Source organism: Vitis riparia, chromosome 13 (assembly GCF_004353265.1).
Source record: "Vitis riparia cultivar Riparia Gloire de Montpellier isolate 1030 chromosome 13, EGFV_Vit.rip_1.0, whole genome shotgun sequence".
In the NCBI taxonomy this organism is placed as follows: Eukaryota; Viridiplantae; Streptophyta; class Magnoliopsida; order Vitales; family Vitaceae; genus Vitis; species Vitis riparia.
Window position 1 is genome coordinate 23011407 of NC_048443.1, and position 28000 is coordinate 23039406.

Genomic DNA, 28000 nt, shown 5'->3' on the forward strand with positions numbered 1-28000 from the left:
TTTCACCATACATTTTGAACTCAAAATGTATACTCTATATGCCCGACTTTTGGAGGAATATCCTAAGAATTTCCCTTCTTCACTCTTGGATTCAAACTTTCCAAGATTTTCATGATCTTTCAAGACATAGCATCTACTTCCAAACACCCTAAAGTACTTCACACTGGGTTTCTTACCTTTCCACAGCTCATAACAAGTCTTCCTAGTATGAGGACGCATGTGAGTTCTATTGGAAGTATAGCAAGCGGTGTTGATGGCTTCAGCCCAAAAATGTGTAGGGAGTTCATGCTGATTTAGCATTGTTCGGGCCATTTCTTGAAGGACACGATTTTTTCTCTCAACTACCCCATTTTGTTGAGGTATTCTAGGAGCGGAAAACTCATGTTTGATTCCTAGAGAATGACAAAATTCAAAAAAAATTGAATCGTCAAATTATCTCCCCCTATCACTCCTAATTCTTTCAATGGGATGTCATTTTTCATTTTGAATTTTCAAATCAATGTCCTTGAAATTTATGAATGCCTCACTCTTATCTCTTAGGAAAGCAACCCATGCATACCTAGAATAGTCATCAACCATCACCAAAATGTATTTCTTGCCCCCTAAACTCTCAGTTCTCATTGGTCCCATGAGGTCCATATGTAAGAGTTATAAATGTTTAGAGGTCAAAATTTCATCAACTCTCTTATGTGTACTCCTTGTTTGTTTTCCCTTTTGACAAGGACCACAAATAGGATTAGAGGGTTTTCCAAGCTTAGGAATCCCTTTGATGACTTCATTATTTGCAACCTTCATCAAGTCACAGTAGTTTAAATGACCTAACCTACGATGCCACGAATCGATTGATTCAATTTTTGAACTACCACACACAAGAGAAGAAGAAAAAAAGGTAGAAGGATTTTGACAAACAGCATAGCAATTATCAAAAGTTCTCAAACCAATCATCACACAATTTCCCTTCAAATCAAACACTTTACATAAATTTTGTGAAAATTGAACATTGAACTTCTTGTCACATATTTGACTAATAGTAATCAAGTTAGCTTTCAATCCTTCCACATACAAAACCTCTTCAAGGTTAAGGATCCCGGGAGCACAAATTGTGCATTTCCCTTTCACACTAGCAACATTGTCATCACCAAAAGTCACATTTCCTCCATCAAATTCAGTGAAATTAGTGAAGAATGATCTATTACCTATCATATGATGTGAACAACCACTATCAAAATACCATGAGTGTAACTCACTAGCTCTAAGTGCAATGTGAACAATAAGGCAATTAAGCTCACTCTTTTTCACCCATATTTGTTTTACATTTGTGACTTTGGTCATTCCATTTGAAGTGCTTTCTTGGAAGCCACTATAATGAGGGACATTTGAATCTCTCTTGAACACTTTCTTGCCTCCTTGTAACAACCTATTTCTCAAAGTGAATGATTCATTCATTAGGTTGGTCAACTTTCTTTGGAAACTCTCAAACATCCTAGCATAACATCTATCAATGGTGTGTCCCATTTTAGTGCAATGAGTGCAATGAAGTTTTAGTTTTTGAGGAATTTTCTTAGGGACCACTTCTTCACAAGACTTGACAAAAATTGTTTTACCACTACTTGGAATGGTAGCTTCATCAACAAAACCTAAGCCTCTTTTATCAAATGATTTCCTCCCTAAATTGATCAAATCACTAAGTCTTTTAGAGCTAGGATGTGACTTTTCTTTCCTAAGACTCAACTCATTCTTAAACACTTGATTTTCACTCTTCAATTCATCACACATTTTCTTCATGTCAAAGTGTTCGCCCTCAAGAAAGGCAATCTTATCTAGCAAAGATTTTTTCTCCCCCTTTAGAGTTTTAATCTCATTGATTGAACTCCTTTTAGAAGTCTTCCACTCAACTTGTTCCTGTTTGAGACTTAAGCACTCCTTATACAAAGTCTTATATGCTGAGTCAAAACTCATCTCATCACCATTTGAGTCACTTAACTCACAAGACTCACTAAGTGCCTCCTTTTTTAATGGTTCATCAATGACACTTGCCATAAAGGTTGTGAAATTAGTGCATTCCTTACTGGCATTGGATTCTTTTTCACTAGATTGACATGATTTTGAGTCACTCCAAGTGACTTGCATAGCTTTCTTTCCTTTTTTCTTTGAGGGACATTCAGTGGCATAGTGCCCCTTTCCCCCACACTTGAAGCATTTAACCTCAAGGTCCTTTTTGACACTCTTATCTTTCTTTTTGTCTTTTACATTTGATTTTCCCATTGAATTATTCCATTTTTTAGCATCTTCCTTGGACTTCTTCTTATATTTCCTGAACTTCATGTATTTTTTGATTTTTTTAGCAAATCTAGCAACCTCTCCATCCGACATTTTCTCATTACCCTCACCTTCGGAACCTAAGGACTCCTCTTTAATGGCATTCAAGGCAATATATTTGATTTCCTAGGTGATCTAAGAGTCATTTCAAAGGTTTGGAGTGAACCCACAAGTTCATCCACTTTCAAGGAATCCACATCCTTGGACTCTTCAATGGCAGTGACTTTTGCTCTAAATCTCTCCGGAAGAGATCTTAAAATTTTTCTAACCACTTTGGAATTAGGGATGGGCTCACCTAGATTAAAACTAGAATTCACAATGTTCATCAGTTTTGCATAGAACTCTCCAAAGTTCTCATGATCCTCCATCCTAATTGTCTCAAACCTAGAGGTTAACATTTGAAGTTTGGACATTTTCACAGCATTAGTGCCTTCATGAGTCACTTGGAGGATATCCCAAGCCTCCTTAGCCGAAGTACATGTGGCTATCCTACGGAATTCATCTATGCTAATGGCATTAAAGATAGAATACATGGCTCTAACATTGTTCTCACTAGCTTCATTATCACCTCTATCCCATTCCAACTTAGGCTTGATAACATTAGTTGGTCTTCCTTCTCTATCCAACACCTTAGGTGGAAACCAACCAAATTCAACGGCATTCCAAACTTTTTCACTTTGCATTTTGAGAAAATATTGCATTCTCACTTTCCAATGAGAATAATTTTCGCCGGTTAAAAATGGTGGTCTCCCAATGGAAGCTCCCTCTTGATGAGGTTCCATGATTGAGATTCAAGGACCGAAAATGATTTTTTCTTTTAAAAACCTGCTCTGATACCAATTGAAAATGTGAATCTCAATAATGGAATACACCTAGAGAGGGGGTGAATAGGTGTTTTATAACAATTTTGAAATTCTCTCAACAAATATTACCTAACCTTAGACTATCTTAATGTCAAGAAACTTTTCTTCCAACAACTTTTCAACAAATCATAACATCCACAAACAAGAATGTATGCATCAACATTTTCCCAACAATTTATCAATGCAAAACACATGCAAATGCTTCAACATTCCTAAAAAATAAATCAAAATGTAGAGTGAGAGAAAGAAACAATGAACATAGGATTTTAACGTGGAAAAACTCCAAAGAGATAAAAAACCACGGGCCTATCATCGATTGAAAGACTCCACTATGAAGAATAAAAACTGAGTACAAGGTTTTACCTAGCTCAAGCCAACCAATCCTTCCCGGACTACTTGACTAGTACCTTCATTTTCAGCTTCTCTCTTCTTCTTTCGGAGCACACTTGGAGTCCGTACCAAGCTCAATCCCGGCCTCTTCTTGAATCCACACAAGAAGAAAAATGGGTATGTACCCAAACCCAAATAGAATGAGAGATTGAGATGTGAATGAAAGAATGAATCAACCCATTTATTGCTCAAGAAAATCCATTAAAAACTAGTTTGGAAAACATTAAGAGAAGTGGATTTTCTTTGCAATCAAAAACCCCATTTTAGGAAAGCAAAAATGAGAAAATGAAGAACACTAGGAGTGTGGCTGCTCTCCCCATGTTTTCTGCAGTCTCTCTCTCCAGAAAATGAGAGAAGATTGGTTTTTAAAGTGTAAACAGAAACCCTTAATCTAATGGCTGAGATTTGATCAAAAAAACATTAGTTGGATAGATCCACCTCTATACTTGGATCGATCCAGAAACAGAGGAATGAAAGCCTTGCATCAAAAACCATTTTTCCCAACTTTCTAACACATTTAAAAATTAAAAACTAGGTTGATTCACATCCAATCACTCCACACTCGACTACATACCTCGGCCTCTTAGTAAAGTCTTAGTCTTCAAAGTCAAGTAGTACGAATAGGAATAGGAAAGCCGAGTTAGAGGACACTTAGGAATTTTGTCCGGAATTGCCAACCTAGCTAAACACTCACAATATGTAATTGGAAATTTGGAATTCTTATTATATTTTTAAACTTGTAAATATTTTTTACTGTAATTTTAATTTGAAACCGATAAATGGATGAATGGTAGAGGCTATACATGGATATAATACATCAAATTTGCAGAAGTTGGAAATTTAAATATTGAGTTAAATTTCATCATTTTCCAAATATAAGAGGAATTAGAATGTGTTTTAATGCAGAAAAACCAAAAAGAGAAATAAATTGAGACATCAAAGGCTTAATGATCCCGTATACATACATTACAACTCGAGAATAAAAAACCAATATAAATACTTTCTTAGTTATTTTGAATATGAATTTTTACTTTGACAAATTTGAATAATTGTATGTTTTTCATTTTTAGGATTTACAATAAGAAAAAAAAAAAGTTATGATTCCATTGATTATGTTCGCATTGATGAGATTGAATTTTGAATAATTGATGAGAATGAGCAAGGAGAGTTAGATCTAAAAGAAATAGAAAATCTTCTGTGTGAAAAATGATCAATTCCAATAAATAAATAAAAAATGCTCAACTTCTTGTATTGATTAGTAGAATATGTAAAATTACAAAATTTCAACAATTAGTATTTTTTTAAATGATTTCTTATTGATAGGCATTCAATATTTCTTTAGATGACAAGAATAATAATCGCACGATACTGAAAGGAGTTGATTTGAAAAACTTTGGCGATCCATATGTTCATGTCAGATCTCCATATTTTAATCTTCAAGATGAATGAAGATATGATATTTATATTTATTAATATAAATAACTCTTCAAGAACATTTAATATCAACATCTTATATTTTGGGTAACTATTTAAGTATTATAGTTGATATTTGTATTATGAATAATGTGGTAACAATTCTTTGATAATTTTATCTTTGTAATTAATGTGTGCCATATAATAATGTTTTGTTGATTTATATTAATGAAAAAAATATCATATTATACAGTGTTAGAGATATGATATATGATGACTTTTATTGGTAAAAGAAAATTTGTGAAAAAAACTCAATGAATAAAGAAAATATTATCATCAATTTGATCATGATTCAATTGGTTTCGTCATGACTCAATTGTCAATTTAATCACAATTCAATCATTAGTTCAACCAATGAACCATGAACCATGATCGGGTAATTTTTCTTGATTAATTATCGATTTGGTTTTGAAAATATTGGGAAAAACAAAAAGGAATTGAAAGAAAAAATAGGATTAGGGTTTTGAATGAATGATTATGAAGAGGTTGGAGAAATTTTTTTTTTACACATTTCATATATATATATATATATATATAAAACAAAAGGAAAAAATGGATAGATGTTTATAACAACAGTGACTGTATGCATTAACAATTTCCTTCCCTTTAAAATCCGAAGGAGACAACAATTTCAATATTCAAACATGTCCAAATGAAAAATGCCAAACCGAGAAAGAAAATCTACGACGTATGACGAAAGCACAAGGGGCATAACTCCACCCATTTCGTCACCCAAAGTCCAAACAGAACTGGACCCACCGCAGCTAACCTGCGCAGGAGGCACAGGTCCACCCTCCTCGTCCTCCAATCCTCCGTCAAAGACTGAAAGGTTCTTGTAGGGTTACAATTGAACAGACCCCACAAACTCCTCTGCAACTTCAGCTTTTTCTTCTCTTCATCATGTCTGACACTTTTCGATTTTACCCTTCTCTCACTCCCCTCCCACCCACAACCCCACGTGGTTCCTCGAGAATTCCTCAGCAGTTCTCCATTCCAGGCCTCTCTATATCTGATTTTCCAAGAAAATCTTTGAATTTTCCCCAGAAAATTGGTGTAAGTGGAGGGAAGGTCTGGGCATTAGCTGCTTGGAACCAAGAAGGGCCTTTGCAGGACCTGGATGATTCGCCGGTGTCGGTTGAACTTAAGCCCATTTCTAGTGATACCCAGTTCGATCGCATTCTTGGCGAGGCCCAGCAGCTTGAAGAATCCGTGGCCATTGTTTGGTATGTGTATTGCATATGGCCATTGACGGGATTTTCTGCTTTTGTTTAATTTGTTGATTGTTGGCATTTGGGTTGCTTGAATTCGGAGCATTTCGGTTTTGGGTGTTTCAAAATTTTGAAGTAGATTTAGAATCCTCTCCAATTTGATTGCCGAGTTCATCACACGTTGACCATGTACCATATGTGGACTTCACTTTCATGCAGCTCCATTTGTGTAAGAGGACACTCAAAGGGTTTAGGCTGTGTTTGATTCTGGAAAATTTGAGGGAAAAGGGGAGGAAAGGGTAGAAGCAGAGAAAATAAAAAATAGATTTAAAATAAAATCAATAAATTATTTTTATTAAATTCTTTTTTTTCTTCAATTTAAAGATTAAATAATTTAATACTGTAGACATTTTTATTTAATTTTAATTATATATATTTTGGTATTTTTTACCATCAAACTAAACATAACAAAATCATATTTTTTTTAGCTTTTTTTTTTTGTTTTTTTCTTTTTGTTTAATTTTCTCAGTACTCTTCGGAACCAAGCATAGCCTAATACTTGATGATGCTTGCTGCAGCTTGAGTTTTCGAGTCCCAAGGACGGAGCTTATCGATAGGGACTTGGATACTTGAGCTCCAACAAGTGTTAGATGAGTCACCTAAATCCATACTCCATCAAATCATGCTGTTTCAGAGTACCTGCAAAGTAGGCTGGATGCGTCTGGAATAGAGCTTCAAAGGAGCAGACTGGGAAAAAACCGGAAAGGAAGGCATCTAGGGCATTAGACAAGTTACCTCAAGATATTTTTGCCCTTACCCTTTGACGGTATTAACTCAACCATAGTTGTTGTCTTTGACTTTGGGTACCTCATCTAGCCTTAGGCTAGATGGTTATAACTGCTCTCTGTGTTTTGTCAAAGGATGATCCGGGAGTTCTGGAAAGGATCTCATTCCGAAGTTAGGTTGTCTCCTACAAAATTTCATAATAACAGTCTTCTGACCTCAAGATCAGGTGGCTTACCTTGTAACTGAACTACCTGTAATGGCTTGTCCCAGCATTGGTTTGGGTGCTCACTGCTCATGCATAGTTGACCACTTTATGGCAGTTCTGCAACAGCCTTGTGTTGCACTAGGATAAGTTATCCCTTCATGTCCTATTTTAACACATGAACCTGCTAGCAATTTCCTTATATGCTATGTTGACAAGCTCCATGGCATGCAGACTAGCACATAGTCACATGTGGGTAGTACCATCACCCTACTCCTGGTGTCAGGAGTTCCATGGTCTTGGGGCCATTGGAATGATGACGTGTGTGCCCGTGGTCTCTGTGGTTCCATCTTATTTGTATGGGGTGGGAGGTTGGTGCCCTAGCGTAGGTGTTCATTCCTTAGGTGGAGGCCTAAGCTTTTTGTCTACCCATAAGATGGTGGAAGTCACCTAGGGACTATGCAAAGGAAAGGATTTGATTAGGGCTAAGAAGATTTTTTTTTTATAGGAAACCACACATGAATATATTGAAAAGATAAAAAAGTACATAAGGAGGATGAGAAATCCTCCCACCAGAAATAAAACTAAACAACACAATAAAATAACATGACATTACACCGTCTCATTGGACCTACACACTGCTAGCCAATCTAGTTGTAAAACGTTAAGGGGAATGCCCTTAAACCCCATTGAGCAAAAAGCCCAAAACGAAGCGATGAAATGAATGGAGTCCCAAAGATTCTCTGAATTCCTAGCTTTGTCCTCAAATATCCTAGCATTCCTTTCCCGCCACACAACCCAAATTAAAGCTATGCACGCATTTTGCCACAAAACCAACCCTCTCTTGGATTTGCCAAAGCCTTTATAATTGATGAACATCATGTCTGAAATGCTTTTCGGAGGGACCCAATCCATCTTGGCTAGCTGAAAAAGTCTGTGCCACAACCCCAAAGTCACAGAACAATGAAGGAATAGGTGATCTGCAGATTCTCCTTGCCCCATACACAACTTACAGATGTCAGGGCTAAGAGCTTTGTGGGGTCTCCTCAATTGTAGCAAGTCGTTGGTATTTACCTTCTTGTGTGCCACAAGCCAGACAAAGGCCTTAACTTTGAAGGGAACTTGAGATTTCCATACAAACTTATAAGGGATCAAAGGAGATGAATCAGACGATTGGGATAAGGCTGTAAAGAAAGACTTGACTGTAAACAGTCCTGAAGACAATAAGGACCAAGATCTCGCATCTGAAGCAGAGGTGGATAAATTCATACAATCAATAGAACACATGAGGCGTTCTAGATCTTCTATCTCATAATCGGTTAGACTACGACGGAAATTAAAGTTCCATGAGAAAGGGCGATCCGAACCAAGAATTGAAAATATGGGAACACTTTTATCCATTACTACTCTAAATAGTCTTGGATATTGGTCTTTGAAGATTTGGTCCCCCCACCATAAATCTTCCCAAAAGCGAATTCTTTCCCCATTTCCTACGACCAACCGAGTATACTTGGAAAAATCCTGAAAGACTTGTGCAATGGCCTTCCAAGGGCAACGATGTGACCACCTGACTAAAGTGTTGGCATCCCAACCATTTGAGTGTGTCCCGTATATGCTAAGAATGACCTGATGCCATAGAGCTGTACTCTCCCTAGGATACCTCCACAACCATTTCCCTAAAAGAGCGCGATTCCTTAAGGGAATCTTCCCAATCCCCAAACCCCCTTTTACCCTCAGCTTACACACAACATCCCATCTAACAAGATGGTCTCTTTTGCCTTCCCCAATCCCTGACCAAAGAAAGTTCCTTTGCATCCTCTCAATTTTTGCAGCCACTGAAGCAGGAATTAGGGCTAAGAAGATTCTATATGGACTTGATGCATCTTGGCATTGGACTCGATCTTTCTGCCATTGAGTACCTAGTACTTAAGGGTTGCGGCTTGATGGTTAAAAATGGATGCTTGCTAGAACAATAATACTCTTAAGTATGTGTCAAGACCTTCTTGACCACTTTGGAAAGGGGCGTCACTAATGTACATAGGACACAAGTCAATGCCACAAGAGTTAATGCCTTAATAATTACTATCTTTGAAATTTGGATCCCTTATAAAAAAAAGGGCTTGTGTTTTTATAATTCTAGAGAAATGTGGTTAACTAATCAGTAGAGGCTCAACAGACCTTATGTGCAAGTTAGTTTTCTTATATTGCCTTCCCTCTACTCTTTAGTTTGTAGCTCCCATCAAAATATTTTAAATGAATGTAGGATTTAATCACTAGGAGTGGTAATGAATTGGCTATGTTTACAATATCTAAAATTACTACTTGATATATTTTTAGTAGAAGTGATAGATTTTAAATGAATGTGGGATTTGATCACTAAAAGTGATAATGATTGACTATGTTTACAGCATCTAAAATTACTACTTGATATATTTTTAGTAGAAGTGATAGCATGGATATTTCGATCATTCATTTTTTTCTTTTTATACACAGAAAATATATTAAAGGCACTTGAAAAGAGTGAAATGTACATAAATAGTGCCTAATAGACAAGCAAGAAAGAAGAAAGAAAACCAAAAAACAACCTCCTTACTTCGAACTCAACCAATTTACAAAGCCAATACACTCTAACCTAATCCAAAAAGATGCACAAAGAAAGTTTTGATTGCTCAATTCCACTGTTCTATATCTTCGAATGACATCCTATTTCTTCCTTCCAGAATGTCCAAAACAAGCACAGAGGAGCCACCCTCCAACCTTTCTTTATCTTCTTCCCCACAAAAAAACCATGTCAACTCAGAAGATTTCCATTTACAAAGGAGTGCATCACCCAAGTCACTCCAAACAAAGACTATCATAGGATTTTCGCCTTAGAAAAGTGAAGGAGCAAGTGATTAGCCAACTCTTCATCCGCTTTCATATTCTACATTTATGATCATTCCTTAATATCTAGCCATACAAATATATTCCTTTCTTTATGGGTGTTGACACAGAGTTCTGCCAAATTCTTGACTCCCCCATCATCCCACACAGACACAAACAAAAAGAGAGCAAAAAAATTATGAAGTTATTGATCATGTTTCAAATAAAAATCTAATGGTGTATATATGGATGAAAGGATTAATGATTCAACAGGTGAGGATACAAATGAGTCTAATTGACAACAAACTTCCACCAAGTGCTATGATGGATACATATGGGAGAAAGATGGTGTTAGTACAGAAATATTACTAAAAATCTGCTCCATTTTATGATTTTCAACAATATTAGATTTTTTTTTTTTTTTGCTGAAAATCATCATAAAAGTTTCAGTTTGATTTGCTTAGAATTAATTAATTAAATGGTAAAAATATAAAATCTTTCTAGTTTTTAGTACATGTAATTTACTACACTTATATATCAGATCCATCATGTTCTCTATTCTTTTCTTCATGCTGATCCCTTAACGTTCTATATGAAACCTGATGACCTTTAGGGATGAACTCATGGCCTTAATTTCACCTCAATTATTTTCCTTCATCCTGGGAGTGGTTGTGATTAAAGCACAGATAAAATTTCTTCATTCTTTTGATGTATGATAAACTGATTTCCATGATAGCATTAAGTTTATATAATTAAGGAATACATGTAATTTTTAAAGCTTATATACTTTTTCATTTTATCTTAAGAGAAGCTTACATGAAGTTGGGTTCTTAAGTAAAGTTATTTGGGTTTGTAGGATGGCAACCTGGTGCAGAAAATGTATATATTTGAAACCCAAATTGGAGAAATTGGCAGCTGAATACTATCCAAGGTTGGATATGACTCTCTCTTCTAACGATCTAACTGAACTGATTGTTATTCCTTCATTAGGTCCTTGGGTTGTGTTATTGTAGTATAGCCATAGCTTTCTGCAAGCTTGTTTGTTTCCACACATTAAAATTTTTGCTAAATTATCCTGATCTCTGGCAATGGCAAGGGAGCTCTCCAGCAGGTTCTAGAATTTCTTCTTTTATCTGACCACTATTATTTTGAATAAATAATTTCCTTTTTCTTTTCAAAAATAAAAAGTAAAAAATTATTTTGAATAAAAATTTTGCATTCTTATAATCTCATTTTACTGTATCTGAACCATCCGCTCTGCAACAATGGTTTTCACCTTGTCAATGTTAAATATAAATTCTATCTTGATGTTTGCCCTGATGATTTAGTCAACATACCTTATCAAGTTGCTCATTATCTTTCCACTTTCAAAAACCATCAAAATTGAAGTTCCACTCTTGGTTGGAGGTGTCAAATGTACTTTCTTATCTGTATTCTTCAAACATGGACAACGATAGTTCAAAATTTTAAGGTACAGCATTAAGCTACTTCCCAATTTTTCTATGATGTGATAGAATTTTGGGGTTTATTTCTGGAATACCCTAGATTTTGTGGTTCTATAAATTCAAAACAATATATTACTTGATAAAAAGCATTTCTCCCCATGTTGGCGAGCCCAATGTGGAGTATCACTGCCTAAATAACCAATCTTCAAAGATATGCTTGGCAGTATACTTATTAATTAATCACACTACTGCATTAGTGTTTGTGGAAATATTGAAGCTTTGTGCACCATAAAAGGCAAAAAATGGGATCTCAAATGGTTTAGATGATCAAAAGGAGGGGTGATTTCCTTTCAAATTGCGAATGTTTGGAGCATTCATACGAAATTCAGTCTTCATCCATAAGGGAAAAAAAAATATTCACTTTTAGTTTACTCATGTACATACTTATAGCTCCCTCATTTTCCCCAACATGGTTCTCAAAAGATTTCTTATTGCACATGTCATATTTCTTGTATCATTTTGATTGTGTTTCATTTCCTATGCCATTTTCTCTCCTGCTTCCTAATTGGTATGGAAGAATGTGTAAAATGGGGTATTTTCAATACCAAAAAGCTGCAAAATAATATTGAGTGGGTTCATTGCACCTATGTCATATTTCTTGTATTGTGTTTTGCAATCTGGCTCAGTGATTCAGTAATTTAGAATATTTTTTTTAATATGCTTTGATGTAGATTGCGATTTTACTGTGTTGATGTCAATACAGTTCCACACAAGCTTGTTGCTCGTGCAGCAGTCACTGTAAGTTTCTTATGACTCCCAATGTTTTCTATTATTCAGACGTTCATTTTGCTGCCTAGTTTCTGATTCTTCAACTATTGCTTGGTTGTATATTAATAGTTGCACAGTTGCTCCCCAAAGTAAACTTTGGTCCACATGTTTCACCCCTATTAATTCTTTTTAATGTGTCCAAAATGTGTAGCGATGCTCAGGACAGTATTTTGTTACCTAGTGAATTTCCTTCTGATATTACATGAATTATAAGCACTACGACTTTCACAAATGATCTCCTTTTGGGAGAGAGAAGAGAAAGAAAAAAAAGGAAAAGAAGTTGTTACCTCCTGTAACATTTACTGTATAGAGCAACAACGGCTCCAAGGAGGAATTATGGCAACACGAGTTGAAATTTTCTTGTGGATAGTAGCCTTTTGTAATCCTATATAAATACATGCTATTTGAATTAACTGTGTTAATTTCTCTCTTATGGCTACTTGTTAGAAGATTGGTACAACTCGTGTGAGCTTTGAGCACACGTGGTGTGTTTGCATTTGCTTCCATTAGACACAACTTATTTAAATCACTTTCTGATTTAATAATTTTTGGGTTGGAAACACCAGTTGGTTGTTCATGAAAAAATCGAGTCCTCTTTAATTACTTAACCAAATAAGTGCAACCCTTGTGAAGTTTATTTTTTATTGAATGCCACGAGGAATGAATGTCCTCTAAAAAATGCAGCTTTATGAAAACCTCTTGTGGTCCTTACGCAATGGTCATTTTACTCAAGCTGTCAATAGGTTGAATTCAGGCAGATTAGCATTTGAGCCCATGATATCTCTCCTTGTTGCAGTGAACCCAACAAATAAAAGTTAGGAACAATGCACTAAAGTTAAAAATAATTTAAAATCACAACAAATAGGTTTCTGGTTGCCTGGTTAGAAAAATTGATGAGAACCTGAGGCCACCTTTTTATTGGGCAACCATATAAAAAAGTGCGTTTAACTTTTAGTGATTCAGCTTAGGCATCATTTTAAGAAGTTTATGGTCAGATTGGTGGGGGGAATGAAAAGGTGGTATATCCGTGGACACACTAAAGCTTTTGTTTCCTTTGTCCTTTTTTAATCATACAACTATGGGATTGATTTGCTGCTATGAATCCAATGGAACTTTTTGTTGCATTTTATATACTTATTTGCAGGAATGGTCACTGACCTTTTTTAGTTACATTTCCATGTATGTGAATGTGGGGAACCCGAGCAGAAGATGCCGACTATACAGGTAAATTCTATTGCATTGCTTGTCTTTGAGAAATCTACCATTTGATCCACCCAAATAATGGAAACAAACTGTGTAACAAACAGCTGTGGAAGGACAGCAAGAAGCAAGCCGAGGTAATTGGAGGACACAAGGCATATTTTGTTGTTAACGAGGTTCGTGAAATGATTGAAAATGAATGTGCCATGTAGTACATCATTTGAAGGTATTTTGTTACAGTTCCATTTAGAAAAAAATAAAATAAAATAAAATCAATTTGTATATTTTCTTAATAAACTTTAGATAGAATACATATAAATGGAAATTTTGCATTTGTTTTTGTGTACTACTTTCATTCTGAGGCTACCATATTAAATGTTTTCTATTAGCTTTAGCTTAAACCTTGGGTGCCTCTGTCATTATCACCCAAGCTCTCCTTCAAACCTAGCCAGTCACAGTTAGATCTGGAAGAAGTTGGTGAGGGAAGCTCCTAACTGTTGCTTTTGTTCCTGGCCTGCTTCATGATTAATGGCTCGGTTAGAGGACTGGGTTCTTAGTCATAGTGCTTTGTGCACTGCACATTTTAGATTGTACAATGCCTCAGCTACAAAATGCTCTGGGAACTATAGTATACCTAATATTCCTTTGGGATGTCAACGTCTTTTTACAGAAAAAAACTATAGAGGTTGTTCACTGCTGTTGCTCTTGCAACTGGAAAAGATGAACAATCTGAATGGTTCTTTTCTTCAAATGAAAAATGTAGTTGCCATCTCTCCTTTGTCATTGATGTATCAATGTTTCAAGGTGCAGACAATGGTGTATGACTGGTTTTTTAGGATCCATGTGACCCCCTGAGGAGGTTGCTACCTTATAGGCTAGAGTATTGACAAGGTCACACTTCAAATGCTGTGCATCAATGCTCTTTTGTATGCAAATGCTTGTGGTCGGAACGAAAAACTAAGTAGGCATTTGGTAAAACTTAATACTTATTACTTAAATTGATTTTAAGCTAAATTATTGTTAAGGGGATCTTTGGTAAAATTTAATATTTATTATTTAATGATTTAAGTTAATTTTAAATTAAATTGTTAACTTAAAATTTAGAATTTAATTATTATTTTAAGTATTAAGGTTGTTTGATAAAATTAACTAAAAATTTATTCTAAATCATCAAATTGACGTGTTGTTTTCGAATTGGAAAAACGGATGTCTATTTTTAAGATCAGAATAGTATATATAATAAATTCTTCTTACGGAATCAATGGTTATTCCTAAATAAGTCACTTTCCACTTATCTGAAAGGAATATGCTGAATTCCCCTGAAACTTGAATTGGTATTGCATGCTACTGAACATGGAATTAGATACCAGGAACTCAAAAGCCTCAAGTATTTGATATCAAAGGCTGGGTGGAAATTAGAATCAGCCAAGGAAAAATCTACACCACTTTAAATCCTTTTTACTCTAAAGTGCTTTAGAGAATAATTCCTTTATCTTAATCCTATTCAGCAATTTAAGTCTTTTAAAGATTTTTCACAACTCTGACACAAGGTTATCAAGGAAACCGCCCAAATTGGCCTCAATCTCATCCAACTTAATCTTACAATTTTAAGCTGGATTACTAAAAATGGCATTGCTGTTATAAGCCTTGTTTGGATTAGCTTTGAGGCTTTTATTTTTAGTTTTTAGTTTTTAAACTTAATAAAGGCTTTTATATTTGTTTAGCAAATCTAGTTATTTTGTTAATATTTAAAAGTTAAAAGACTTTTTTTGTCCAATTAATCCTACAACAAATATATGGACATAGAAAGTCCACGACTTAAAGAAAGTGGCAATCATCACTCTTTGAAAACCATCACTTCACATCTCTTCAAAGTGGAGGTCGGCAGGACTTCGGTGGAAATATGAATAAAAAAATATATAAAATATATATTATTTTTAATATTTTAAAATAAAAAAATGAAAATTTTCTCATATTTAATAATATTTATGATTAAAATATTTAAATTTTATAAATATATATTTTTATATTATTTTATTTAATATATAAAAATAATTTTTATATATCATATATTAATATTATTTTATACATATTTTTTTTTAGTTTTCTTTAATTATAAAATAAAAAAAATTTATTTTACAAAATGAGTCTATAAAAAATAAAAAAGTTGATTAAAAAAAAATTTAATATATGAGATATGATATAATTTTTTCTGTTATATCTTACCTCATTCTCAATCCAATCACCATAAAATGTGTACTAAAAATAGAAGATTAATATTTAATATGTCCAAAAATTGAGTGTAATTGGAATGTACACAACCTTTCATGTAAACCGAAAGAAGGTTGCTAGTTTGCATGCACGTAACACCGTCCATCACCGTCCATATATAATCGCACGTCCCCAATTCCAACCCACCTCGTCCCCACACTCCCCCTTTCTCTTTCTCTCGGCGAACGTTTCGAAAAATCTCCTTCGAATTGTTCCAAAATCGTTCCTATATTTTCGATCTTCTTTTTCCTTTGATTTTGAAGCCTTCAATGCCTTGATTTTCTGATTTTTATTCCAAATTTCAACTCTCAATCCTCGATTCCGCAGCGTAAGTGCACTTACCCCCACGCCGTTTCCTACTCACAAAATCTCTCTAGATTGTATATAGTGGGATTTCTGCATGGATGTGCACAATTTTGTTTATATTTTCTGACGTCCTTTCTCAAGAATCGATTGCATTATTTGTTCGTATTGATGGGGATTTTCGCGTGAAGGTCTGGAGTTTATTTGTTTATTTATTTATGTTTTTTTGTTATAATGATTGATCATGTTTGGTCCCTGAGAAAAGGAAAAGAAAAGCAAACAAGGATTTTAATCTTAGATATTTCATGACTTGTACCTAATACAACTATTTGGATAAATATCGGTTCGATTTTCTTTTCATTTCAATCAAATAGAAATTAGGTTTTTCAGGAAAATTTAATTAACATATTTTTAAATTTTTTTATTTCGTTAAATAATGATGGTTTTGATTTGATTTGTTTTGCTGGTGAATTAGGGTTTTGGATATGGTCACTGGGAGTAACACGGATATGAGGACAAGTCTAAATGAGGGGCAAAGCCTAGTGGATGGGAATATAGGGGATTATAGTTTACACGATGAACTTCAAGCAATGCTGCGAGAGCAGCGTAATAGAGGACTTGTGGATCGAGGCAGGGATCTGAACATTTTTCGAAGTGGTAGTGCGCCACCCACGGTTGAGGGGTCATTGAGTGCTGTGGGCGGTTTATTTAGGAACGCAGATGTTAATGAAATTAACCATAGGAGTAGCAATAAAACCACCAATGGAGTATTAACAGAAGATGAGATTCTCTCACACCCTGCATATCTTTCCTATTACTATTCACATGAGAATATCAATCCTAGACTTCCCCCACCTATGTTGTCTAAAGAGGATTGGCGTGTTGCACAGAGGTTTCAGGCTGGCTCATCCTTTGGGGGAAGTGGCGGTTGGGAGAGGAAGAGGGCTCTGGTTGATGATAATAGTTCATCCTTGTTCTCAAGGCAGCCAGGACTTTCAGTACACAAGGTAGAAAGTGAATTAATGGAATTAAGGAAGGCTGCTGGGAGGCATATTCCAAGGCAGACCTCCAGTGATTGGCTAGAGAGGGGTTCTGACGGTTTGACTGGATTGTCAGGTGCAGGACTTGGTCCGAGGACAAAGAGTTTTGCTGACATTCTTCAGGTGATTGATTTAGGCCAATACTTATTATTTAATATTTGTAGATTTTTGTGATAGTTTCTTGCAAGATTTATTTTTTGGATGCATGATTATGATTCAATCATTTTTATGATAGCTGATGTAGGACAACCCTAAGATTGCTGGCTATAATCAAATAGATGGGCTGAGGTTTCAATCATTTTAGGGTTCAACAAGGGGAACATGAATAAAATTATACCAGCGGGAAAAAAGTAGAATGAAAGATAGAAAAGGAAAAAATAAATAGGGAAGTGATCTTTGGCTGCTTCACATAGAAAGTTCAAAGACAAATGAGAATAAATAGGCAATTCCACTGAGGTGGAGACATTACCCGGGCATTGTCTAGGTGATAAAAGTATTGTTTTTTTATTTGCCTTTTATAAATTTTCATATGAACAAAAATTTTAATACATGCAATTAATGTCTTAGTTGTTATATTGTGGTATTGAGTGTACATTGTGTTTCCAACTTCTGGGCCACTGTAAACATGAATTTAAGTATATCTCAGAAGAATGAAGCATTAAATGCCAAACTGAAGTCCAGATTGATAGTTCAGTGTTTATAAGCCAAATAGAAGGCAAATGAAAATGGTTTAGTCCCTTTGTTGCACCTGATCTTGAATTTGTATTCTGTGAAAGTTTCCATTTTAATGCGTCTTGCACTGTACTCAATCTCCATTGCTCAATTTTTCCCTTTTAAAAGGCTTCTCATATGAAAGATGTGGAAATTTGCCATTGGACCATAATCTGAGTCAGATAAACTCATGTGCTGTGGTCAGCATGGTTTACGTTTATTATACACTTGACAATTTTTAAGTGAACTTTAAATTTAGTATTATTCTTGTTACCTATAAAAAAATCATTTTATTTTTCTGCTTATTCCTAAATGTTGGGTCCTGAATAGCTCTGGTCAGTGTTTGTGCCTCTGATTCACAATGTCATTCCTTAAAAAGAAAAAAGAAAAATAATCAAAAGCAAAAACAAAACAAAAAGAGCTCTTTGCCTTCCCATGTATAAATCCCCAATGAAGAGGGAGGAAAGAGTGGTAGTGTGGAACTTCAATGTTTCAGTTTAGATAACTTGGTTTTGACCAATTACAATTCAGTCTTCTAACTTACATTGGCTTGGAAAGATTATTTTCCCTTTTTATTTCTACACTTATGCATTCATATTTATCATTATCCTGCTGATCCAATGGCTTTGGATAAAAGTTGCATTCCAGTTTGAAGTTTCTGATTTGTTATTTGTGCATTTACCCATCATACCCATAGACACATGCCCCATGATATTGGCTGATAGATGTTTTGAGCAATCCTCTTTGCTCTTTAGCCTGGCTATCACACTATTTCATGCATTATCAATTAATAATTTTGCATTTGTTGCTCTTTAGAATTTCTCACTTTTGCTTTTCTAGAATCAGGGCACAATATGGTGTGCAGGCCACTTTATATCAGTTCTTTTGATAAACTCCACCACCATAGCTTCTATCTGACTATCACACTCATTGAGATTATGGATTTCTGAGATCACCTTGGTTTTGCCTGTAAATATAAGTAAACAATTCAATTGGATTCAACATGCATAATCACTCAAGATAAGTGATAACAGTTTATTCTTGTTTTATATGGCTTTCTATTATTTTAATAACTGAAGTTATTTTATGTTGCAGGAAGGACTTGATCGACCTGCATCCTTATCAAGTCCTTTCCCACGGCCTGCCAGTCATAATGCTTTTGGTGATGTTGTGGATGGAACTGCCATCTCTGATTGCTATCCAGCAGAGTTGTGTAATGGAGTGGAATCCATCAAGAGTTTGCATTCCAGATCAAGTGCTCCTGGCAATGTTAGACTTCAAAGTCCTGGTGCTACAGTTTCTCATTCTTTTCCATCTGCTGTGGGTTCATCTTTGTCAAGAAGTACAACCCCTGAACCTCAGCTGGCTGCGAGGCTCCCTGTTTCTGGGCTTCCTCCTGTTAGTAACAGGGTTTATCCAGTTGAAAAAAATATTGTTGACATGAATGTCCAAAATGGTCGTTCTTCTAGCATGACTGAGCTTTCTAATATCACAGCTACTTTATCTGGCTTAAGCATGTCAAGAAATAGATGTGTAGATGAAAATAGTCACTTACAGTCTCAACTTCATGCAGAATTTGATGATCAGTCTGATTTCCTGTTAAATATGCCCAATGGTAATAGCCAGAGTGTGCAGCAGCAACTCACTGACAAATCCAAAGCTGCAAAACCCTACACTTCTACAAACTATCTTGATTTAGCAAGAAAAAATAGAATTGTAACAGATCTCGATGGGCAAATAAACTTTCCTAAAAGAACCTTTTCTTCTGCCAGTCTTTACTCAAAGGTGAACTCTTCAGGCCTTTCAAGTTTAGAAGGACCTAGTTATCAAAATGCAAATGTCCCAAGCATAGACTTCACAGGCCATGTGCCTAGTGGATATCATGTGAATCAGAAGCTGAATACCATGATCAACAATCATAATGATTCAGGTCAGTCATTTGTTTGGTCATGTAGCTTTTCATACAACCTTTTTTTTTTTTTTTTTTTTTTTTTAAATTATCTCAAGGTTTTGCTTGTATCATTTGTTGTTGAAGTTGCGTTTTCCTTTTAGGTCCAGCTTTGAGTGGTAGTGGAGATGGACAGAGTTTGAGTCGAAGTGGAAATTGGGTGGGCTCTGACCTTCACTCATACATGGAACCGCATGGTGTCCACTACATGCAAGGAACTTCAGATTATGCAACACGTACAGCTGCTAGCCAGGGTGATCCTTCTTCAGTGAGGAATTTCATTGGCACTTCACATGGAGATTTGTTAGGGTTGCAGAAAGCGTACCTTGAGACTTTGCTTGCTCAGCAAAAACAACAATATGAGTTGCCACTTTTAGGTAAATCTGGTGGTTTGAATCAAGGGTACTATGGGAATTCTTCGTATGGTCTTGGCATGGCTTATCCAGGAAATCCAATGGCAAATTCTGCACTTCCTTCTGTTGGATCTGGAAATCCAATGTTTCAGAATGATCAAATCGCATGTTTTACTTCCATGATGAGAAGTTCAATGGGTGGACCTATTACATCATGGCACACAGATACTTCTAACATGGAAGGAAGATTTGCATCAACCTTGTTAGAAGAATTCAAGAACAACAAAACCAGGTCTTTTGAACTTTCTGACATTGTTGATCATGTAATTGAGTTCAGGTATGCATATAATCCTGTCTTAGTGCTGTATTCTACTTATGAAGCACAAGCTTGAGTTCTAAGAGTTTTAATCTCCTATTCTTAATACAGTACTGATCAATATGGGAGCCGCTTTATTCAGCAGAAACTAGAAACTGCCACAGTGGATGAAAAGACTAAGATATTCCCTGAGATTATTCCTCATTCTCATACTTTGATGACTGATGTCTTTGGGAATTATGTCATACAGAAAGTATATCCAAGAAACTTAATGAGTACGCTATTTATACATTCTGAATTGTTACTTAAATTGTTTTACTTGCATTTTCAGTTTTTTGAGCATGGAACAGAAAGTCAAAGACAGGCACTAGCCAGTGAACTTACTGGCCATATTTTGCCCCTAAGTCTTCAAATGTATGGTTGCAGAGTTATTCAAAAGGTTCTTTCTTAAGCTTTACATTCTAATTTCCCAGCATTCATGTTTTGGTGTTCTCTCTCTCTCTCTCTCTCTCTCAGGCGCCCCTCCATTTATCTACTAACCTTTGAACCTTCTTAAACCCTTTTTTCCCTCTATCCTGTGTGTACTAGTCCTTGATTCTTTGTGAACTTAAGGACAACCAGTCACATACTTGAACATTAACACAACAAAAAGGGTTTTCCATAAGGAGTTAACCGGGAAATATGGGTGTTAGGTTATGCAAAGTGCATTGAGTTGATTTTCATCCTTCTCAATAATAACTATGAGGATGGAAAATTTTTGTCCAGTAAGCTTATTATTTTATCTGCATATCGCACTCCATAAGGTACCAAGTTTATAAAGAGACTTGCAGCCTTATTACCCTGCACTTCCATTTGATGAATGTAATCCTACAATGAACTTTAGAAATTAGCAATCCTAGGCATGAGTGATTATCTTAAATGAGGGCGTTGATAACTGTTTAGAGAGCTTTCCTATCAAAAATAAAATTACTTAGAGAGCCTTGGCTATTTTAGTGATAAGAGTCTACTCTGAAGAGATCAAAAGGTTAATTGGGAAGTTGATAATAGAAACAATCATTCATTTTTATCCAGAGAGATTGGAACGAATAATTAATCAGGTGGTGAACAGTATGCAAACTTGCAGAGTCAGCAATCTCATGAGGTATCAACTATTTTACACGGGCATAAAGATATTTGCAAATGTACTTGCAGTGACTGTTTCCATATTTTTACAAGTAAGATAGATTGATGTTAATTATGGAATTTACTAAATGAGAAAGAAATGAACATATTTTGCAGCACATGACTAATCCAATTGAATATCCAATAACAAGTTGGCTTCAAATTCAACTTGGCCTTTTACACCTTAAGATGATCCAAGTGAATAATTCCTTAATGGATCTGACTTAAATATTCCCTGGTTGAGCCTCAATTCAATTCGTTTACAGGATTGGAACAGATATGAAGTTTTGGAGGAAGTTTCCAATATCGCTGGATGATTAAGTCATCAGTCTCTGCTATTGAAATGAATGTAATGGACATTTTAATGGATGTATCTATTGCATCATTCTACAGTATCACTTTAATACTCTCTCCTTAATGATTCAAACTCTTCCTGACACTAACATTCCTTTTCAAGCTGGACCCTAGATGTGAAGAATGCATACTTTGTCACATATCTGACAGAACCATATTTCTCCATTACTTTAGCAAGGTCATCTTGCTATTGTTCTTCTGACTTGGTCAGTTGGATTATCTATTTCTTAGCATTGAATGCCTAATGAAATGATTAGGCAATTAGAATATTTTTAGGACTAAGAGAATTGTTTGGGCACAACCATTGTATTGTATGAGAAGTGTTTGATCATGGTATGATGCTCAAGATTTATTTCATTATAGAAAGGTCCTTCATGCTCTAATTCTGTCACAGGCCTTAGAGGTGGTTGATGTGGATCGGCAGACTCAGATGGTGGCAGAGCTCGATGGTTCAGTGATGAAATGTGTTCGTGATCAGAATGGGAATCATGTTATCCAGAAGTGTATAGAGTGTGTCCCGCAAGATCGAATTCAATTTATCATATCATCCTTCTATGGGCAAGTTGTGTCACTTTCTACCCACCCTTATGGCTGTCGTGTCATTCAGGTATGGAATTTGTAGTGTTGTCTTCATCTTCTTTTAGTTTATATCTATATCTTCCATTTTATCAAAAATTTTGTGGTAACAGAGAGTACTGGAACATTGTGATGATTCAAGTACACAACAAATCATTATGGATGAAATCATGCAGTCTGTTTGTATTCTGGCACATGACCAATATGGGAATTATGTTATTCAGGTACTTTTACTAATAAATTTTTTGTTTATTTTCTTGTTAGATTTCATGCTCGAATTCCCTTTCTTTGGTACTTGTTTCTTTTCTGACTTTTCCCTTTTGATGATCTCTGTTTTATCATTATTGTGTTATTATTTTACCTATAATTTTTTTTTTTTACTTCATTTGTCCCCTGAGGTTCGTTCCTTTGCTTGTTTAGCATGTCTTGCAATATGGTAAGCCACACGAACGATCTGCTATTATCAGCAAGCTTGCAGGACAAATAGTAAAGATGAGTCAGCAGAAGTTTGCTTCTAATGTTGTTGAGAAGTGTTTAACTTTTGGTGGTCCTGAAGAGCGTCAACTATTGGTGACTGAAATGCTTGGTTCCACTGATGAAAATGAGCCCTTGCAGGTTTGCGCATCCTTGCTTTCTTCCAATTCAAATACTATATTATTTTGATTATTTTGATAAGCAATACTATACTATCTTTGGTGCTGAAGATGTATTCCTCTGTTTTGTTTTTTTTAAAATTAGAATTTCATTTTGATAAAAAGATAAGCTGAGAAAGAGAAATCTAGGAACCAGAAAAACAAGAATTCAGAATTTCCTCCTTATCACTCACCATGTCATGTCTTCCTTACGATAGGCTGCCTTCTAATATCAGTGGGCTGCATAGACTAGTTTTCTCATTCCTGTATACATTTTGTACAAACTAAATGATTTCTGAAGAGCTGTGATGTTGGTGATGATCAGTCCCACCCAAGTTTTTCTGGTTGTCCATGAGAGTAGCCTTGGAATTGTTCTCTGCTTTTTTTTTTTAATATTTATTTTACCTTTAAATATTACATGCCATTGAAGTCCTTGTTTCAGTGTTACATTCTCCACTTTCTGTTTAACAACTTAATATTCAACAACTAAGCCTTCTACTGTTCAAATTATGTCTTTTTGTTTTTAAAATCTCTCTATTAGATGGATATTGTAGTGTGGGGATTGATAGAAGTTTTCATCAGGCTCTAGTAGATAGATGTTGGGTCAAAATGATCATTATTATTATTATTATTAAGAGATTCACCATTTTGTCAATTGCCATTTGAGTCCAGTTTGTGGTAAGAGAAACAGGCTTTGCAGTGGATTCTGCATTGTACTCCTTTGATTCCTTGCATTTCCTATTGAGATATAGGTGGAGTCACAAATCACGAGTCACCACTGAAGGCACCAGGTGTTCTCACTCAAGACACCTCTCACGATCTTGCTTGGAATGCACTAAATACCTGGCATTGGAATTCAATTCTCTAAGATGTCCATATTTTTGAGTGTTGAAAAAAAAAAAAAATGAAAGATTGTGTCTGTGCTTGGAGAAAAATCATACCCTGCATTAACCACCTTTCTCCCATTAGGTTATCAGTTGGACTAATTATGAGAGAGAAAAGTATTTTGGTAAAGGTAGTTTAGTAATTTCTATATTTTTTGCACAGCCCAGTAGTCTATCATTTAGTTTTAAGTCTTTTTTTTGTTTTAATTGAAATTGATTTTAATAGGTAGGTTTTTTTTGCATTGGAATCTTATTGGGAAAAGGTTTTGACATTGGATCAGCTGCAAAGAAAAAAATGGTCTTTGGTGAACTAATATTTTCTCTGTAAGGAAGACAAAGAGTCAATAGATCATATCCTTCTGCATTGTCAATTTTCTATTTTTTAGCCTGTGATTTAATTATGAAAATGAGTCATTTTCCTACTAGGAAATAAAGTCTTACTCTTATTAGGAAAATAAGTTCTCTGAGTCTCATAAACATTATGTACCTATGTTGCTTTTTTTTCTTGAGAGTTTTTAATGCCTACCGAGCTTCTTTGTAAGGTGTGATCACCTTCTCTTCAGTGAGATTGCTATGATGCCTAGCAACCTTGGTTTGATTGCCAAGAGTATTTAGAGAAAAGCAGGAGGTGACACACGGAAAGATGAAAAGAAAGAAGAATGTTGGTTAATACCAGCGATGTTTATAAGAAAAAAGTGGAGTTGAAAGCTGGGTGAGGCTATAGGGAAGCACAATTTAACACAGCTGAGATGACGGCTGGTGATTACTTGGCATGCATTTTGCTGAATTCACTATCCTCTTTTTAGTCTTCTTTGCAACATTGCTTTTCTTTTATTCTTTGATAATATTTTGTTGAAATGTCAGCTTGTGAGTGTAGAGGATGAATGAAAATTAGAGCCATCGAGAGGAGTGCGAGAGTCAGAAGCGTCATGAAGTTTGGCACACATGGTGGGTGTGCAAACAGGGGCATCCTTCAATTTAAGTATAAGAGGTTGTGGCTGAATTGCCGTGTGATCTCTTTTACATACCCTATGTAAATTAAGGTATCTTGGTAGTGTCAATTTGACATAGACAAGGAAAGAAGAATAGGAAGAATTAGGATACGTTCATCTAACATAGAAAAGTAAAGAAAAAATAATAAGAACTAGGATGTGTTCCTTGTTAGACATGTTTGGGAGAAAGACTGCCAAATACTATACCCAGGTCATGCAAGCAGGTCCTTTATTAGACATGCTTGGGGTTTTGGGGAAATTGATTTAGCATACCACAGCTTCAAGTTAAAATTTTGCTTGAAAGTTAATCATGTACAGGAGTTCTATTAGAAAACTAATAGATACCCACAAAACCGATTAATCATGTACAGGAGTTCTATCAGAAAACTAATAGATACCCACAAAACCGAAGTACAGTTAGTTCCATGGAAAAAGCTATTATCCTACTGTTTGTCAGTAGTACTAGGATCTTCGGATCCATGTTGGTCTTAAACCTTGGTTAAAGTTGAAGTTTCATCCTGATCTTGGATTCCTTTACATCCTTGTGGCCATATAAAATGAATTTTCCAAGTACCCTTAAATAATTTGGAAGTTATGATAAAACCATTATGGATTTTTAACTTATGGATACCCTCAAAAGTGATGAATTTAGGTTTGTGTTGGACAATAAATTTTCGTAAAAGCTTAAGCTTGTAGGATTTAGGCTCAAATAATTTAGAAGTTATGATAAAACCATTATAGATTTTTAAATTATGGATACCCTCAAAAATGATGAATTTAGGTTTGTGTTGGACAACCAATTTTCCTAAAAGCTTAAACTTGTAGGATTTAGGCTCGCAATAGATATTATGCACTCTAACACCTTTCTTCATGTGTAGCATTCATTTTTGGGCGTATACATGGGCTTAATAAATTGGGTAAATAAACATGCAGTGGTGAGGTTTGAACACTTGATCTCCCACCTAATAAGGGTGGGATATCATGTTGTACAACTAATTTTCCTAAAAGTTTAAGCTTGTTGGATATTGTGTCACACCCTACTCCAAATGACCCTCTTGTGAGTTTATATAGGGAGTAGGAAGCTTCTAGAGCCATCCACACTTGTCCATTGATGGAAGAATGTGGAAGATTCTCGAGAAGCCTAGAGATGTCCACACATCTCTACACTAGGCTAGGAGACATTGGATAAGTGTTGGGCATTTTAGAGTATTCAAGAGTCATCTTGTACATAAGACTTGTGTAGGATGTTCTAAAGAATTCTTGACTTGTAAAGAACCCTTCAAGGTTCCAAAGAGTTCCTGAGGTACCGATAAATAGGTGAGGGCCCCATTTGACCAAGGCACCAAGCAAGTGAGAGCTTCCTAAGCATTGTAAGCTTACTTGTGCAATAAAAGCTTCCTTTCCTTGTGTTGCCTTTGGTTCTCTTAGCTTCCAAGTCGTCTGCCTAACTTAGCCTAGCTAGCTAAGTACAAGGGGAAGGTTGACTTTGCAACGTCAGGTATCTTAAAGTTGTCTAAATGCTGCGTGTGAGCTTAGGAGAAGACTAGCTCCATGACATTTGGCTCACAATGTATTTCATACACTGTAACAGTTCTTGTGTCTTCCATGTTGGGTTTGCAATGAATTGAACTTCCTCCAAACTGTCAGATGGTGATTCCACACTAAGCTCAGCCAATTAGCATGTCAATTACATTTTTTTTTTTTTGCTTAATTTCTTTTTATCTGTGACTCAGAGGGAGTTAGCATGGCTAAGCTTGTAAATTTTTATATAGATTGCTGCTATGTTTTGTATGATACATTATTTATACAGTTTTCCAATTGAAAACTAGTTTTATCGATCAAGAACCAAGGAAGATAAAAGAGAAGCACTTATTAGTTTAGTTCCTTCTTGTTTAGGTGACCCTTTATGAGTAAGAGGTTTTAACTTGTTTATTTATCTATCCTGTTCATCTAGTGAAAAAGTGTAGACTGAGCAACACTGATGAATTGCAAAATTGCAGATCATGATGAAAGACCCATTTGGAAACTATGTTGTGCAAAAGGTTATTGAGACTTGTGATGATCAGACTCGAGAGTTGATTCTCTCTCGCATCAAGGTCCATCTCAACACCCTGAAGAGATATACTTATGGTAAACATATTGTTTCTCGGGTGGAAAAGCTCATTGCAACAGGAGGTGAGTAACCCTTTTCCTGTAAATCATTTTTTTTTCCTTTTTTTTAAAAAAAAAACATAACTAGTAATACTCAATCTTTAATATATTTTTTGCAGAAAGGCGCATGGGATTGTCATCCTCATTTTCTTCTTGAGGTATCCCAATTTCAAAGATGAGATGAAGACACCCTGTGTTTCCCATAAAAAAAAAAGAAGGGGGAAAAAAATGATTTTGTACAGCTGACAGGGATGGTGATGGTTATCATTCTGAGTCCTTATTTTCTGTTTTTATGAATGTAAATAAGTCAAAATGGTAGACGGACGACGGCCTGTTGGAATAAGATTTCACATGTCCAATCTCTCAAGCAAGGAGGTCATTTTTTGACCGTGAAGGTGAGAGATAAAATAGGGTATAGATAGGCAGCCTTTCTGGGATTAGATAATTTAATAGTTGATAGTTTGTAAAGAAAAATTCCTGAGTGTAAAGGGTGAAATGCAACGGGTAAACATGTGAGGTGGAGTTTGTTTCACTAGTTTACATGTATATATTTCTGCACTTTATTTTTCACGACATATATTGTCATTTTTCCACTCTTATTTCCATGGAGTAATGGAACCATAATTTTCCTCCAATTTATGTTTGTATAGGTTAAGGTTTCAAACCTTGTAAATTCACATTAAAAAAATAGGGTAGGTTTATTGTCGAATTAGAAATGATAAAAATGGATAA

General features: G+C 35.3%; 2 protein-coding genes across 7 annotated transcripts; both read left to right on the top strand.

Annotated features, from left to right (window-relative positions):
- The first annotated feature begins 5750 nt into the window (after nucleotides 1-5750).
- On the top strand, nucleotides 5751-13772 carry LOC117927783 (thioredoxin-like 3-2, chloroplastic). 2 transcript variants are annotated; one of them, XM_034847462.1, is made up of 5 exons: nucleotides 5751-6268; nucleotides 10960-11034; nucleotides 12280-12346; nucleotides 13521-13600; nucleotides 13684-13772. In XM_034847462.1, exons 1-5 carry the CDS (start codon nucleotides 5946-5948, stop codon nucleotides 13715-13717), a joined length of 579 nt encoding a protein of 192 aa, XP_034703353.1. In that variant the 5' UTR covers nucleotides 5751-5945; the 3' UTR covers nucleotides 13718-13772. The 2 variants fall into 2 exon arrangements, with proteins under 2 accessions (XP_034703353.1, XP_034703354.1); XM_034847463.1 differs by lacking the exons at nucleotides 13521-13600; nucleotides 13684-13772 and adding an exon at nucleotides 12528-12631.
- On the top strand, nucleotides 13690-27903 carry LOC117927781 (pumilio homolog 4). Of its 5 annotated transcripts, none has more exons than XM_034847459.1 (11): nucleotides 13690-13752; nucleotides 16626-17313; nucleotides 18997-19831; nucleotides 19954-20539; nucleotides 20630-20771; nucleotides 20850-20957; nucleotides 22428-22640; nucleotides 22723-22833; nucleotides 23030-23224; nucleotides 27118-27292; nucleotides 27388-27903. In XM_034847459.1, the coding sequence occupies exons 2-11, from the start codon at nucleotides 16636-16638 to the stop codon at nucleotides 27423-27425; spliced, it is 3081 nt and encodes a 1026-aa protein (XP_034703350.1). In that variant the 5' UTR covers nucleotides 13690-13752; nucleotides 16626-16635; the 3' UTR covers nucleotides 27426-27903. The 5 variants fall into 5 exon arrangements, with proteins under 5 accessions (XP_034703350.1, XP_034703351.1, XP_034703352.1 ...); XM_034847460.1 differs by having other exon boundaries at nucleotides 13718-13802; XM_034847461.1 differs by lacking the exon at nucleotides 13690-13752 and adding an exon at nucleotides 15986-16341 and having other exon boundaries at nucleotides 19960-20539.
- Nucleotides 27904-28000: the final 97 nt, after the last annotated feature.

Bases quoted from the DNA above. Each gene is read 5' to 3' on its own strand.
- LOC117927783 (XM_034847462.1), top strand. From the start codon at position 5,946: ATGTCTGACACTTTTCGATTTTACCCTTCTCTCACTCCCCTCCCACCC. The intron at 11,035-12,279 runs GTTGGATATGAC...GCTTTGATGTAG, and splicing joins GCAGCTGAATACTATCCAAG to ATTGCGATTTTACTGTGTTG. The intron at 13,601-13,683 runs GTAAATTCTATT...TGTAACAAACAG, and splicing joins AGAAGATGCCGACTATACAG to CTGTGGAAGGACAGCAAGAA.
- LOC117927781 (XM_034847459.1), top strand. From the start codon at position 16,636: ATGGTCACTGGGAGTAACACGGATATGAGGACAAGTCTAAATGAGGGG. The intron at 20,772-20,849 runs GTATATCCAAGA...TTGCATTTTCAG, and splicing joins GGAATTATGTCATACAGAAA to TTTTTTGAGCATGGAACAGA. The intron at 22,641-22,722 runs GTATGGAATTTG...TTGTGGTAACAG, and splicing joins ATGGCTGTCGTGTCATTCAG to AGAGTACTGGAACATTGTGA.